Below are 13287 nucleotides of genomic sequence, written 5' to 3' on the forward strand. Positions count from 1 at the left end.
GAAAACATTTACTGATTGGAAGGTTGTACTTCCATTCACCTTCTCTTACTCTCTTTGGAGCTTTCTTTGCCTTTTTCATCACTTAGGGCTATAAATATGTTGTTGTTTTGCACACCCTGGAGGTCATGTGAGCAGGAAGGTTAATTTGGTCTGATTTTAAAACTGCAGAGCAAATAGCATTCTTTTAAAAAGCTGACAGTCTTTGCACATTCTAATTTGCTCCTTGGCATGGTTTATTCCTCTATGCTCTAATGTGTCTGTCCACAAGAACTATGCATCCATGCGTGACCCTTGCTGGCTAATTTTTATTTGGCATTTCTTATCTAAGGCTGATTCTTAGACTCCATTCTATGTGAGATGTTGTCTGGCTACTTCCAAATCATGATTTCAAACTGGCATTTTAGGGTAGCAGAACTTCTACAAAACTTTGTTATATTTTTGGAATTAAAATACAGGGATAGAGTGCTTTATTTAATTTATTTGTTTTTTCCTGGAAAGCAAATCTTTCAACCAATTGTCATGGTAAATTATCTCCTTTTATTTTTATTTTTATTTTCTGCTTTTGTTTTTGTTTTTGAAAATGGACCTTATTAGTCAGGATGAAAATGCACTGCTGCTCGGATTTCCATAATTGGAAATACTGGTGATCCACAAGGAAGTTTTGACTTCTCTGTTTCAAAATTTGAACCAGTTCTCTGTTTGGCAGCTTTTGAGCACTCTACTCCTAGGAGTTCAGCATGTAGATATTATACTTGATGCAAACACCCAATTGATTTTAGCCCTTCTGAAGATCAGAAACCTTAAAGTGACATGATCCATCAGGCTCAGCCTCCCCAGTAACAGCAATTATAAGGAGTATACCACCGTGCTCAGATGACTTGAGGAATTTGTTTTTATAATTTTTTTCTTTTTAACATTCAGGAGTTTTGTTGCCCTAAGTTAACAGGATCATTGAATCACAGAAAGTTTAAAAATGTAACTGTGCTGAAATTGACAACATTTAAACTAGCTACTAACTCTGCTTTGTCTGAGAGGCCATCTGGTACAATGGAATGGTCACTAGAAAACTTCAGAAGACCTGTGTTTGAGTCCTAGCTATACTATTACTATAAGATCTTGTATCTGTCATTCAGTTTCTCATTTTCCCATCTGTAAAATGTGGATCATAACATTTAGCTATCTTCCCAACAAGTATATTGTGTGAATCAAATTTTATGAATATACATCCATATGTGTATATAAATGTAAATATATATAAAAGTGCATATACATATATATAAACTTCAAAGCTGTAGAGCTGTTCATTGATAATATCACTATCTTTGCCCAAAGCCTTTATAGCCCTTTAACACTATTATACAATTTCCATGCTTCCTTTCAAAATTAGAAAATAAGAGGAATAGCTTTAGAGGTATTAATTAATCATAGAATATGATCCGGAGTCTTAAACATCAAACATATTTTCCTATTCCCCTCAAATGCAAATTTTGCTTTTGTCAAAGCAAATCCAGGTGAAATCAGTAAAAGACTGAATTGAAATTTCCTCACATGATAACTTTCATAGCCAGTTGTATATAATAGATCTACAGTTCATATGCAAACATCTTTTTTATCATACTGTTATGAAAAAGTTTGTTTTGTTCCATAAATTAAAAATAACATTTTAAAATATATAACAATAACAGTAAAAATTTACTCTCATTTCAAAAAGAGATTCCCAGAATTTTATACCTTTCACAGTTGTTCCAGTACTTTGTTTTTATTCCTGCTATTTCTAATCTGAGCTTCCCTATTTAAAATGCATGTTGGATTTCAAAGCTACAATATTATTAACCAGATAACCTTTAAATGGAATCATTTGATTTCTCCATTATACTGTAAAGATTTACTCATATGGTTTCTGCAGCCATTAGTAGGAACAGTAGTCAAAAACTAAATCCCCAGGATGTCCAAGAGGAGAAAATATTACTTAGTCTCTTTTCTTGTGCTTTCAAACCCTTTTTGTAAATTTAATGCTATGATCAAGGTAACCAGAGCATTTATTGCTCCTGAAACAATGAAGGGAAAATTGGGCTTTTGCAGTCACTTGTTAACAGTTTTGTATTAGGCCAAATGGTTAGTTCCCTACTTTTCAATTTTGTTACCTAGTTGATGGAGCCTCCCTAATCACTCAAGGCAGCTACTGAAGCATGTATCACATCTGGTTCTTGTGCAAACTGTCAGCTTTGCAGATACATTGTCATCTCTTTTCAATCTGTCCTTGCACTGAGGTCAAAGGAGAGCGTTCATCAGCACTGCATCTTTTCTACATCCTGGAAAAATTACATATACTTGGATCTTAAAATTAGGTTGGCGTTCACAAAGTTTCCCTCATTTGCACAGAATTTGAAAGGCACTCCCTTCCCTTCTGTACACCAAACAATGGTGGTGAGAAGGCAACAAATGCATACCTTTTTCTTTCCTATGCAAGGTAGATTTCCTGGGAAGTAATCAGTCTTAGTACTCTAAAGATTTGAAGGCAGTAACTTCAAAAATAAAAAAAAAAAAGAAGAAAAAGGAAAATCTCCAGAAGAAAACAGTAGAGACCTTTTTTCTTATCTTAAAATGACCTATATTTCAAATGTCAGAGCAATCATGCTTAATCATTTTGGAGGAAAAAAAAAAAGAATCTTTTTGCCTCAAGCTTTCATTCTGCCTTTGTTTGTTTGCTTGTTTGTTTGGCTGTTTTATTCCACATTCTTTATCCAGGGAGCACTGGGTGATTCATGAGGTCAGCCCTGAAGAAGTCCATTTTCAGGACAGAGCATTTAGCTGCTAATGTTCTCTTTTCTCTCCTTGAAAGATGCTTTACTTTCTGCTTAAAGGCACAGTGACATAGCACATGCTCTTTACTTTGCCATGGCTGGAAACAGGATGCCTTCAAGATGTGTGGGGTGTCCAGGAGGCACGGAGGTTAACAGCAGCTACTCAATTTGTGTCAGATCCCTTAAATGTCACCATTTGCAGTTTGACAATACTAGAAAATGAGCAAGCCCAGCTTATATGGGATTGAAATGACATCAGTGAAATCTTTGGTCTGGGATATGTGTTCTTCTGACTATAAGGATAGGAGAGACCTGGATTCTGCATTTAGATTTTGACTCTTTTTAGTAGTGGGTATGCTTAGGGAAACATGGATGCATATTTTGCAAGCAAAAGGAGCATTCTCTAGAGTTATAGCCAAACACCTACTGATTTCAATTAGAAAAGAAAAGTCATAAAAATGAGCAATGAAAATGTCCATTTTTAATGGAAGTTTAACATGTGTAACTAGAATGGTTAGTGAAATTGCATCTTTACATACATACGTCATATGCCATTGATTGAGCAAAAACTCAAAACTCCTCAGGAATTATGATTAGAAACTTCTAATTAAACATGGTCCTAACTCTCTCCCTTTCTTCTCCCACCCCTTGTCCTTTACAAAATAATTAATCTTTTGTGACTGCTGCAATGGCATGGAATCTTCCTGGACCTTTCTTCTGCCATGTGGTCTAAAGGACGGTCAGTCCCGAACTGTAAGGCAATTCCAGTTCACTGACTGGCCAGAGCAAGGAGTGCCAAAATCTGGAGAAGGGTTCATTGACTTCATTGGCCAAGTACATAAAACAAAAGAGCAATTTGGGCAAGATGGGCCTATCTCAGTCCATTGCAGGTAAGTAGAGAATCACGGGCAAATTAATTTTCTTTTTTATGATCAAAGGCATGATTATCTTTGAAAAAAGAGTCTGTGCCTAATATGTGTGAATACTAGATAAATGGTTACAGTAAATTTTCAATTAACTCTTGAAAATGTATTATATATTATGAAAATAAAGGCAATGATCTGTTTCTCTCACTTCTGGTGAAATTGAAAGATCCCTGAAAGTATTTCTTTGTCCGAGATAAATATGCATAGAACAGGAATATTGTTAGATTTTTCTTTGCAAGCTCTACTACTTTATACTTTGAAAAAAAGTGTTTAAATTCACATAGTCACATATGCCTTCATCATAATATAGCATCACTAGCAAATATATTTCAGGAGTGCTCATAAAAAACAATCACTCCGCAATTGTCACTGCATTTCTTGCCCATTAGTGGGCTAGTTGTACAATTTGAATACTACACTAGTTACGTTGACTGTCAAATTAAAAACTATTACTGTATCAGAAAATGAAGTCTCTCCTAGTTAATTATTTCTAATAGTTTCCTCAGCATTTTCTAATTTGAATTATCTGACTTAATAGAAAAAGGGAAGGAACTATTTAGAAAAGGACGTGAATGGTACTTTAAAACACATTTGCACACTAAAACATTTCACCAACGGAATATCTTATTTTATTCCATTTATATTATATTTTAAGTTTCCATTAACATAGAATCTTTATTTTTAATCTTTAACATTTTTCTTAGATTACAATCAATATTTTACATAGTATTACTGTTCCATAAAATTATAGTTCTTAAAAGAGTGTATGCAGTACATCATAAGGACAAATCCACTCTATTGGTGTGTTTTTCTTCCTAGTCCAGTTATTCAGAAATCTTTTGTTTATTTCTATACAATCAAAGAAATAAGAAGGACTAGGTAAATTTTTACTATGGGTTTAATCAAAACAAACAAAAATTGACCAATTCAGTTGTTGTCATTGTTTTATTTTGTCTGGCTAGTTGCCTCAACTTTCTATTGTAATTTCAACCCTTGTGGTATTATTCTAAAAAGTTCTGATTTTGACTAATATTTGATTTTTAAAAATGTTCAGTAGTATCAGACAGTATATGTGTCCTTTGGTTTCTTAGGCACTGTAATATCATTTATGCTATTATATTGTAATGTCGATATATCTTCACAGAATCATGTGTTATATCTTAGAGACACAGGAATTCTAAAACAATTCAATTAAATAAGAATTTGGATTTTTAATGTATTTATCTTTTATTTTTATTTGTATTATTTGTTTTTATCTAACTTTTATTTCTGAATATATTCATCCATCCTCTTATACCCAGCATTCTTTCTCTTGCAATAAATTTTTAAAAATATATTCAGTTCTTCCACACTAAAACAATAGATTAACCACATCTGACAGTATAAATTGTGTCCCACATCACTAGATCCCCACTATATGAAAAAGAAGGAATTCCTTGACTACTCTCTAGGACCAAGTTTGAACATTCTAATTAGACAATTTTTCATTCTGGTTTTGTTGTTGTCATTTTTGTTCTTTCCTATAATGTTAGAGATATTGTATGTATGTGTGTGTGTGTGTGTGTGTGTGTGTGTGTGTATATGTATGTATGTATTTTTTTTTATTACTTCATCCTGTACCAGTTCATATAACTTCTCACTCACTTTTCTGAATTCCTTATTTCTTGCAGTTCACTCAGTACTCCATTACATTCATGTAGCACAATTTGTTTGGTCATTCCCCAATGCTTACTCTCAACTAGCAACCATTAAGCATTAATTGCTTTATGTTATAGGGAACTGTACTAGGAAATAAAGATGTAAAGAAAAAAGCAAAACAAAACAAATTCCAGCCTTTGAGGACCTTTACAAGTCTTTATTTTATTCCTAAATTTAAACATATAAATAAATTAGTTTACTTGTTACTTAAGAGGAAACCTAAAATACTGCAATTATGTCTGGGTAGCCAAAACTAAGATGAGGTTTCCTCAGTTGTATATCATCTTCAAATCCCATCTGGATGATTCAGGAAATGACTGATTAGCCTTTCTTAACAGAAAAATCCCATCTATTGGTCAGCAGAACAGACTACTTTTGAAAGAATGCCAGAAGAATTATAAGCTTCAGTTAACATTTCTGTTTTGACTCTTTAGAAAGATCTTACACAAAGAGATGCCATACTATTTGTATATGCTCGTCAGCTACAACCCAAAGTAAATGAATCCATCCGTTTTCTACAGACTGTACCCAAGCGTTACACATGCTGCTTAATTAGTATCTGAAAGTGTAGAGATTTTTCATATTATTCACTGTTTTCCTCATTACCTAAGCCTCCAGATGCTTCCTTGCTTCTTAAGAGTACAGCTATGAATTAATTTCCTTCTCTTGCTGCTGGAAAGATTCTGAAGAGTTGTCTTAAAGTAATAAGAAAAAAAAGGAGGAGTGGGTAAAGTGGAAAATACCCAAAAAATGTTGCACACACAACAAAGAAAATTTTGATGTTTTAGCTCCCATGAAATGTATAAGTACTGCTTCCCTCCTCCTCAAAATAAGCAGTGAATTTTGTTCATTCTATGTACTTCGCTATTATTTTCATATGCAGATCTGATGAGTATGTGTATATATGTGTGTGTCTCTTTCCTCATGTAAAAGTAGATTCCCCCAAGAGATAGCAAGGTTATTCCTAATGCTATCCACCACCCTTATTTCCTCATTTAAACGCATCTGAACCACTAAGAGTTTCCATTTTCAAACACTGAATAATCAAGTATGCCATAATTTCCAGGCCCGTAGATACAGCCTATAAGAATGACATATTGAAGCCTCCATTTCAAGTATACTGGATATCATCCAATTGTATTACAGTTTTTAAAATTTTCTGAATTATTTCAGAATGATCCAATGTGACTCTCATCGGGTTGCTGTGTTTTAGAGCATTTAATCACAATCATTCCATATAAAAGGTAGAATGGGATACCAAATGACCTTTGAGGCATGTAGTCAGTAAGATATTGATTCAAATACAGGCTTTGACATTTATTAGATATGTGACCCTGAGCAAGTTACTTTACTTATATATGCTTCAGGTAACTAAAAAGACTTATGCTTTTGGAAATTTTTTTTTATATGAAGAGTTTGCTAAGCTGATGAAATCACATGTCCTGTATTCTTATATAAAGCATCATTTTGCATTTGCCCAAGAACTGTACCTATTGAATTCCATGCAAAGTTTTCATATCTTCCAGGCATTTGTGTGAAGACCTCCTTCTCTGGTTTGAAAAAATTGTTGTTATAAGTGTTATATTCACCTCTAAAGTAAGTAACAATATCTAAGAGTTTCCTGTTGAATAACTTTGTACTTTATTCCTATTATAGTGCGGGTGTTGGAAGAACAGGTGTCTTTATAACACTGAGCATTGTATTGGAAAGAATGAGATATGAAGGTGTTGTAGATATCTTCCAGACCGTCAAAATGTTAAGGACACAACGGCCAGCCATGGTACAGACAGAGGTGAGTAAAGACAATCTGCTTTTGAAAGGACAGGTTTCACAAGAAACAAACTCTGGTCTTCACTTTAAGAAAGCCAATGATACTCTGAAGGCATTTGCAGCAGACTCCCACACCTAGCAGACTCATGTAATTTTGGATTCTCAGTGCATATCTGACACATTTTTTAAAATAACAATACTTGTGTTTTTTTTTTTTATCTCAACCTATTCAAAAGAAAAGAAGACTGAGAGTAAAAGTAGTTTCTTCTGGATAGAGTCTATGAAATAACTCGAGATCTGAAAATGGAATCAAAAGATCCCACCACGGTTTATATCTGCACAAATGAATAGAATCAATAGTATGTCAACAGAAAAGTTTCAAAACAGTGGATTAGTCCTATAGATTTATTTGTGAAAGCAGAAATATTTTTTCAAGACAATTCAGGACCAAGTTATTGCCACCAGTGATTATAAAGTGGTTGGAGGAGGGCAAGGAACATTCAAGGAAATTAGAAATTACAAGATGTCACTGAAGGCTACAATAAAAAACATATAGCACCTATCAAATACCTAGCAAGGCATGATATAGTAGCTAAAATTATACATCAAAAATTCACTATCTCTTATGCACTGATAGACAAGAAATCTTCATTATACAAATCCAGACCTGAAAGTGTCCCAGAGAGTTCCACCACTAAACTGCAATGAAAATAGGCCATTATCAGAGACAGAAGTATCTCTCACTATGATGAGAACAGTGTTTTTAATAGACATGATTATACCAAACTGCCATAGCCTCCAAGCTAAATGAAATGAAAAACTTTCATACAATAAAGCTCTAGAAGAGAAGACCATCATCCTATGGGAATAGAAGGAAGTGCAGTTATCATTCCTCTTTTTCTGTTTCCTATTGTTGTGTCAATTAAACTTTCAGCAAATTCATAGAGAATAAACTTTCCATATTCCAATAGTTTGTCAGCTAGAAACAAAATAAAATATTTTAACCAGCTTTGCAATAATCTGTGGAACAATAATTATAAATGAATAATAATAGCAAGATGATATCAAGATATCATCAAATTATCAAAAGATCATTTCTCTCAAAACCCTATTGGGAAAAACATTTAAGTTCAGATGAAGATGATGATGATGATGATGGTTATGATGATGATAATAGAAACTGACATAACATTTCAAAGATTGCAAAGCATTTTGGTTAGTTACATTGTCTCATTTAAGCATCACCCCTGTGAAACAAGTATATTTTCTCCATTTGCCACCTTTAATATCTTTATGGTCTTGTTTTGTACTGGATAAGCCCTTGAATTTTCTATTTCCTCTCATTTTCCATTCTGCTAGTACATATGCAGACAATTTGATGACTCATAGAATGGCATTAAATGGTATTTTAGTCAGCCTGACCTAGTGGCCCTACTATCTCAAAAGATGATGTGAGGAATAATGCTTAGAAGAAAACTGTTTATAAGATGTCTCATTATAATTGTCTGGAGAATATCCATCACATAATCCTTCATGCAGAATGCAATGACAGTACCAGAATTTGGCCTGAGAAATGAAAAATTTTAAAACATTCTAAGGAATTTAAGATAGAAAAAAGAAATTAGAATTCTCAAAAGTCTATTTTACCAAGTAATTAACTCACAGTGACAAAATTGAGAAGTGAATTCCAATTGCTTTGCATTACTTTTAATTTGCATTCTGTACCAAAAAATGTGAACATTTAAACAAATGAAAGATATTCACTTTCAACCCTATTCATTCCTAGAAATATGTTTTAAGTTTATTAGGAAAATCTTACTTTTATTATGTCATTTATTTATTTATCAAATTATTTATTTATTTATCTATTGCCATTCCTACAGCAGGACCCTTTGTCATCTATTCTTGATCTCCTGTCTGCTATAATATTGGCTTTCCCTGAAATAACTGTTTTCTTCCTCATCAAAATCAGGATTATTGTGTTATTTTCATTCAGGTCTTTATGGTACAGACCTCTAGCAATCAAGTTACATTATGTGAAATGAAGCAGATTGCTTGTGTCGGGGCAGCCAATTGCCTGAAGCCCTTTTGTGGCAATCTAGATTGAATAAAATGAAATGCCTTTCCATAAGGGCATGGTAGGTCTAGGCCATAATACAAATGATTCCCGTGGCCTTCCATCCTATGCTCACTAGTTTTTAACAGCCTCGTTCATTTATTTATGTGAATCAAAAGGGAATCTGGAGATTTTGCTTATAAGTATCATGACACCACTTTTCCCAAAAGAACTTTATTTTGTAACAAAGTTTTCTTTAAGTAACACAGAAGACAAATGAATCTGGTGTGTGTATGGTTTCCTTTTCCCTGAACTTGAAGTAATAGGATCTCAGAGGTGATCAGATAATAGATTTGGAACTAAAAGGGATTTTAAAGGGCAGCAAGTTCATTGTATAGGTGAGGAATTGAGGCCTAGAAAGGTTAAAAGCATTTGCGCAAGGTCATGCAGGTAGTAAATAGCAAAATTGGTATTTGAACCCAGATCTCTGATCCTATATTCCACACTGCCCAATCCAATATATGCTTGAACAGAAATCCCTTCGGCAATATCACTGACAACTGGACACCAGACCAGCCGGCCAGGGGAAAACCATTGTTCCTGAGACAATCCATTCCAATTTTGGATCCCTTGTTAGAAAGCTTTTCCTTTTATTGGCCCTAACTCTGTCTCTGCATCTTGAACCCACATATTGCCTGTGCCTCATATAGAACCAAGTATAATTAGGATTATGGTGTCATAAATTGGCAGTTGGAAGGAGCCACATGGATCATCCTTGACTTCTCGCTCTGTTTCCCCTCCTATTTCCAATCGGTGGCCAAGACCTCTCAATTTCACCTTTGCAGCATCTCTCAAATAGGACCCTTCTCTCCTCTGACATGATCAGTACTTTGGTATAGACTCTTATCTTCTCTTGCATGGATGATTGCAATAATTGCTGGTGGGTCCGTCTGCCTCAAGTCTTTCACCATTGCAGTATATCCTCCATTCAGCTACTACACTGATGTTTTCTAAAGCACAGGTCTAGCTATTCCACACCCCATTTCTCCACTCTATAATTTCCAATAGCTTCCAATTGCCTTCAGAGTCAAATATAAAATCCTCTGCTTGGTGTTTATAACTTACCCACCCACATGCCTTTCCAGTCTTTTGACAATTTACTCCTTGAAGCATTTTTTTTTTTTGATCAAACAACACTGGCCTCCCTTGCTGTTTCTCAAATAAGACATTTCCATCTCTCAATTCCAAACTTTTTCTCTAGCTGTCTGTTCCCCATGCCTGGAATCCCTCTGCATTTTCACCTGCTGCTTTCCCTGACTTCCTCCAAGTGCCTATCTTCTCCTAATCCCTCTTAATTCTAGTGTTTTTCTCTTGCAATTATTTCCTTTTTGCCTTTACCTATAATTATCTATTAGATATCACCCCCTATTGGGTTGTGAGCTGTTTGAGGGCAGAGGAAATCTTCTACTTCTTTTTATATTCCTAATACTTAGCACAATGCTCAGTACATAGTAGGTGCTTTTGTGTATTGATGACAGGCTATGCATTCTAAATCCTTCCTTTTACAAATGAAGAAATTGAGAACCAGTGAGATTAAGATTCTTACCCAAGGTCACACAGGTAGTATGAATCAGAGGCAGAATTTACATGCAGCCGCTTTGGCTCCAAATCCAATCTTCTGGCCACTTCTGTGCCAAAGTTAGCCATTCAAATATGTGAAGACAGCTATCATTACTCGGTCTGTTCTCCAGTTAAATATTTTGCATTACTTCTGCTCATCTTCATACAGCAAGATCCCCTCTCTCATCATTGTAAAATAAATTAACATAGGCAGAGCATTTTGCAAGAAAGTTATAATTTTTATTTCATGCTTATGTTATTATTATTATCTCATTCTCATCTTTTTGGTGGAGTTCAGACAGAAATGGTTCTCAGAGAAATCACTGTCCTGCTATTGTTTAACATTCAATATATGTAGACTTTTGTACAGATAGGTAATATTATTTTTGTAATTGAATAGAAGAAATATTGAATTGTACACTAATCTGTCAGGCTCATGGAAAGCATCTTGGGGACTACTACATAGACGCGATGTTTGTGCTTCACTCAATTCCCATAGGATTTCTATTTGGATTGAATGCTTTTTTCCTTATTCTGTACTTAATTCAAACAGAAGTTTAGCATTTGGCATGGAAAAATATATTTAAAATGTTCTTAAGTTTTGATCAAATGAAGTTAAATATTGTAGTAACAAAAATGCTGGTGCTGATATTCGTCTAGACCCTGGACTTCCTAAGTATAGGGGAATTGCCAGTATGGAAACCTCTTCTACCTATTCAAAATAATAAGTCATCTGTACCTTAAACTTGTTTGAGGGCCCTAAAAAGATTAGGTACCTTTCCTTTGTCAAACAAGCCAGTAAAAATCAGTGGCAGACTTTGGATCCAAGGCTCTCTTCTTGTCCACTATGCTATCCTACTTCTCAAAATTCTGTGTAAATCTCTGCTGTGGTTAACCTTTTTTACAGATGAGGAAACTGAAACTTAATGTGGTAAACCCACATGCCCAAGATTATTTGGTTATTAAGTGCTTTTCTTGAACTGACCTTTTTATTGACGCTACAGAAGCTGACTTTATTTACTTAATTGATTTATTGTTTGCATTGAATTGATCATTTACTTTGGCTTCACGGGGATCTGTGCTGTACCTTTTCTCTCCTCCATTAAAAAAGCTTGGTTTTGATAAAAGAACAGGGCCTGATATCTGCTTTCTTTACATTCTCATTCTTTTCAACTTTTTCTCTTTCAGGATCAGTATCAATTCTGCTACCGTGCCGCACTAGAATACCTGGGCAGCTTTGATCACTATGCAACGTAAAATCCCCTGCCCCTACCTGGATCTTTACTGCAGGCCTTTTAAGATCTGGAGAGCCTCTTCTGAGCCATACATCGTGCTGGAGATGGACTTTGTAACTTCTAGCTAAAGACCAATCAGTGGGAATACTAAAAACAAACAAAAACAAAGGGGAAAAACACACACACACACAAAAAAAAAAAAAAACTATTCCATGTGGACCAAGAATTCACAGTTTAATAATCTAACCTGAAAAATAATAAAGAGAATCCTGACTGGTGAGGCATCTGAAGGATTTCATTTACAGATACCTCAAGGATTCGACTTCGGTTAAAATTAAAGGGAAGAGGAAATTATTGCAAAGAACCATCATCTTGTCCAGGATTGCATGAAAGGGGAAACCTGGAGAGTCCAGCAATTCAGGGCAAGATGTTTGTTAAGCAGGCCACTTCCTGGCTTCTTAAAACTACAGCAACATCAACCACAACCACAAACACACCAATGGACTCTGCTTCAACATCACCCCTTCCCACCATATTGCTCATAATAACACTTTAGGGGAAAGGGGAGGGGGGAATGTTTAAAAAGAAAGTCCTTGATTTAGTTTTTTAGTATTGTAAAGATACTGCTGACCTGTGCTTCATTTTTAACTGTGTAAACTTCTTTCCTCTTTTTTTTAAACAAAAGGTTATTATTCAATGAAGTGAATTTAAAGATAAAAGTTGCATAATTTCATTTTTGATTTCAAAGTCGTAGTTTTTTTTAAGCAGTAGAACTGTTACCTGTAATATCTTGCTGTAGAAATGTTAAATAATTTGAAAAATTGCACATTTTTGTGCAATACTATATTTATCTACAGTACCATAGTCTTGTCAGATATTACTTTTATACTTCTGTTCAGTTTCATTGTAAAAGGAAGTACCCATTTTAAATTGGATAATCCAAGTGAGGGGTTTGGGTTTTGCCTTTCTTTTGTTGTTGTTGCTGTTGTTTTTCTTTTGGAATCAACAGGGAGGCGCAAAGTATAAAGTTGCTGCTAACATATATAGATATATAGATATAGATATATAGATATATATATATCCATTCCTCATATGGATATATATATATGTATATATAGTGTATCCTCTCATGAATACAGAGATAGCTATCAATTAGTTCTTTCACAATTTGGTTTCTT

The 13287-nt window shown here is 34.4% G+C and overlaps 1 protein-coding gene across 18 annotated transcripts in view; it reads left to right on the forward strand.

Moving 5' to 3' along the window:
• Positions 1-12842, forward strand: part of PTPRD (protein tyrosine phosphatase receptor type D) — a 2844105-nt gene extending 2831263 nt beyond the window's left edge. For all 18 annotated transcript variants that reach the window (XM_051987498.1, XM_051987402.1, XM_051987374.1 and 15 more), the window contains 3 exons: positions 3540-3694; positions 7085-7220; positions 12063-12842. In XM_051987498.1, the coding sequence (XP_051843458.1) occupies positions 3540-3694; positions 7085-7220; positions 12063-12131 (360 nt within the window). In that variant the 3' untranslated portion in view covers positions 12132-12842. The remainder of the gene's footprint in view (positions 1-3539; positions 3695-7084; positions 7221-12062) is intronic.
• The last annotated feature ends 445 nt before the right edge of the window (positions 12843-13287 follow it).

Source organism: Antechinus flavipes, chromosome 1, assembly GCF_016432865.1.
Source record: "Antechinus flavipes isolate AdamAnt ecotype Samford, QLD, Australia chromosome 1, AdamAnt_v2, whole genome shotgun sequence".
NCBI classification, from domain to species: Eukaryota; Metazoa; Chordata; class Mammalia; order Dasyuromorphia; family Dasyuridae; genus Antechinus; species Antechinus flavipes.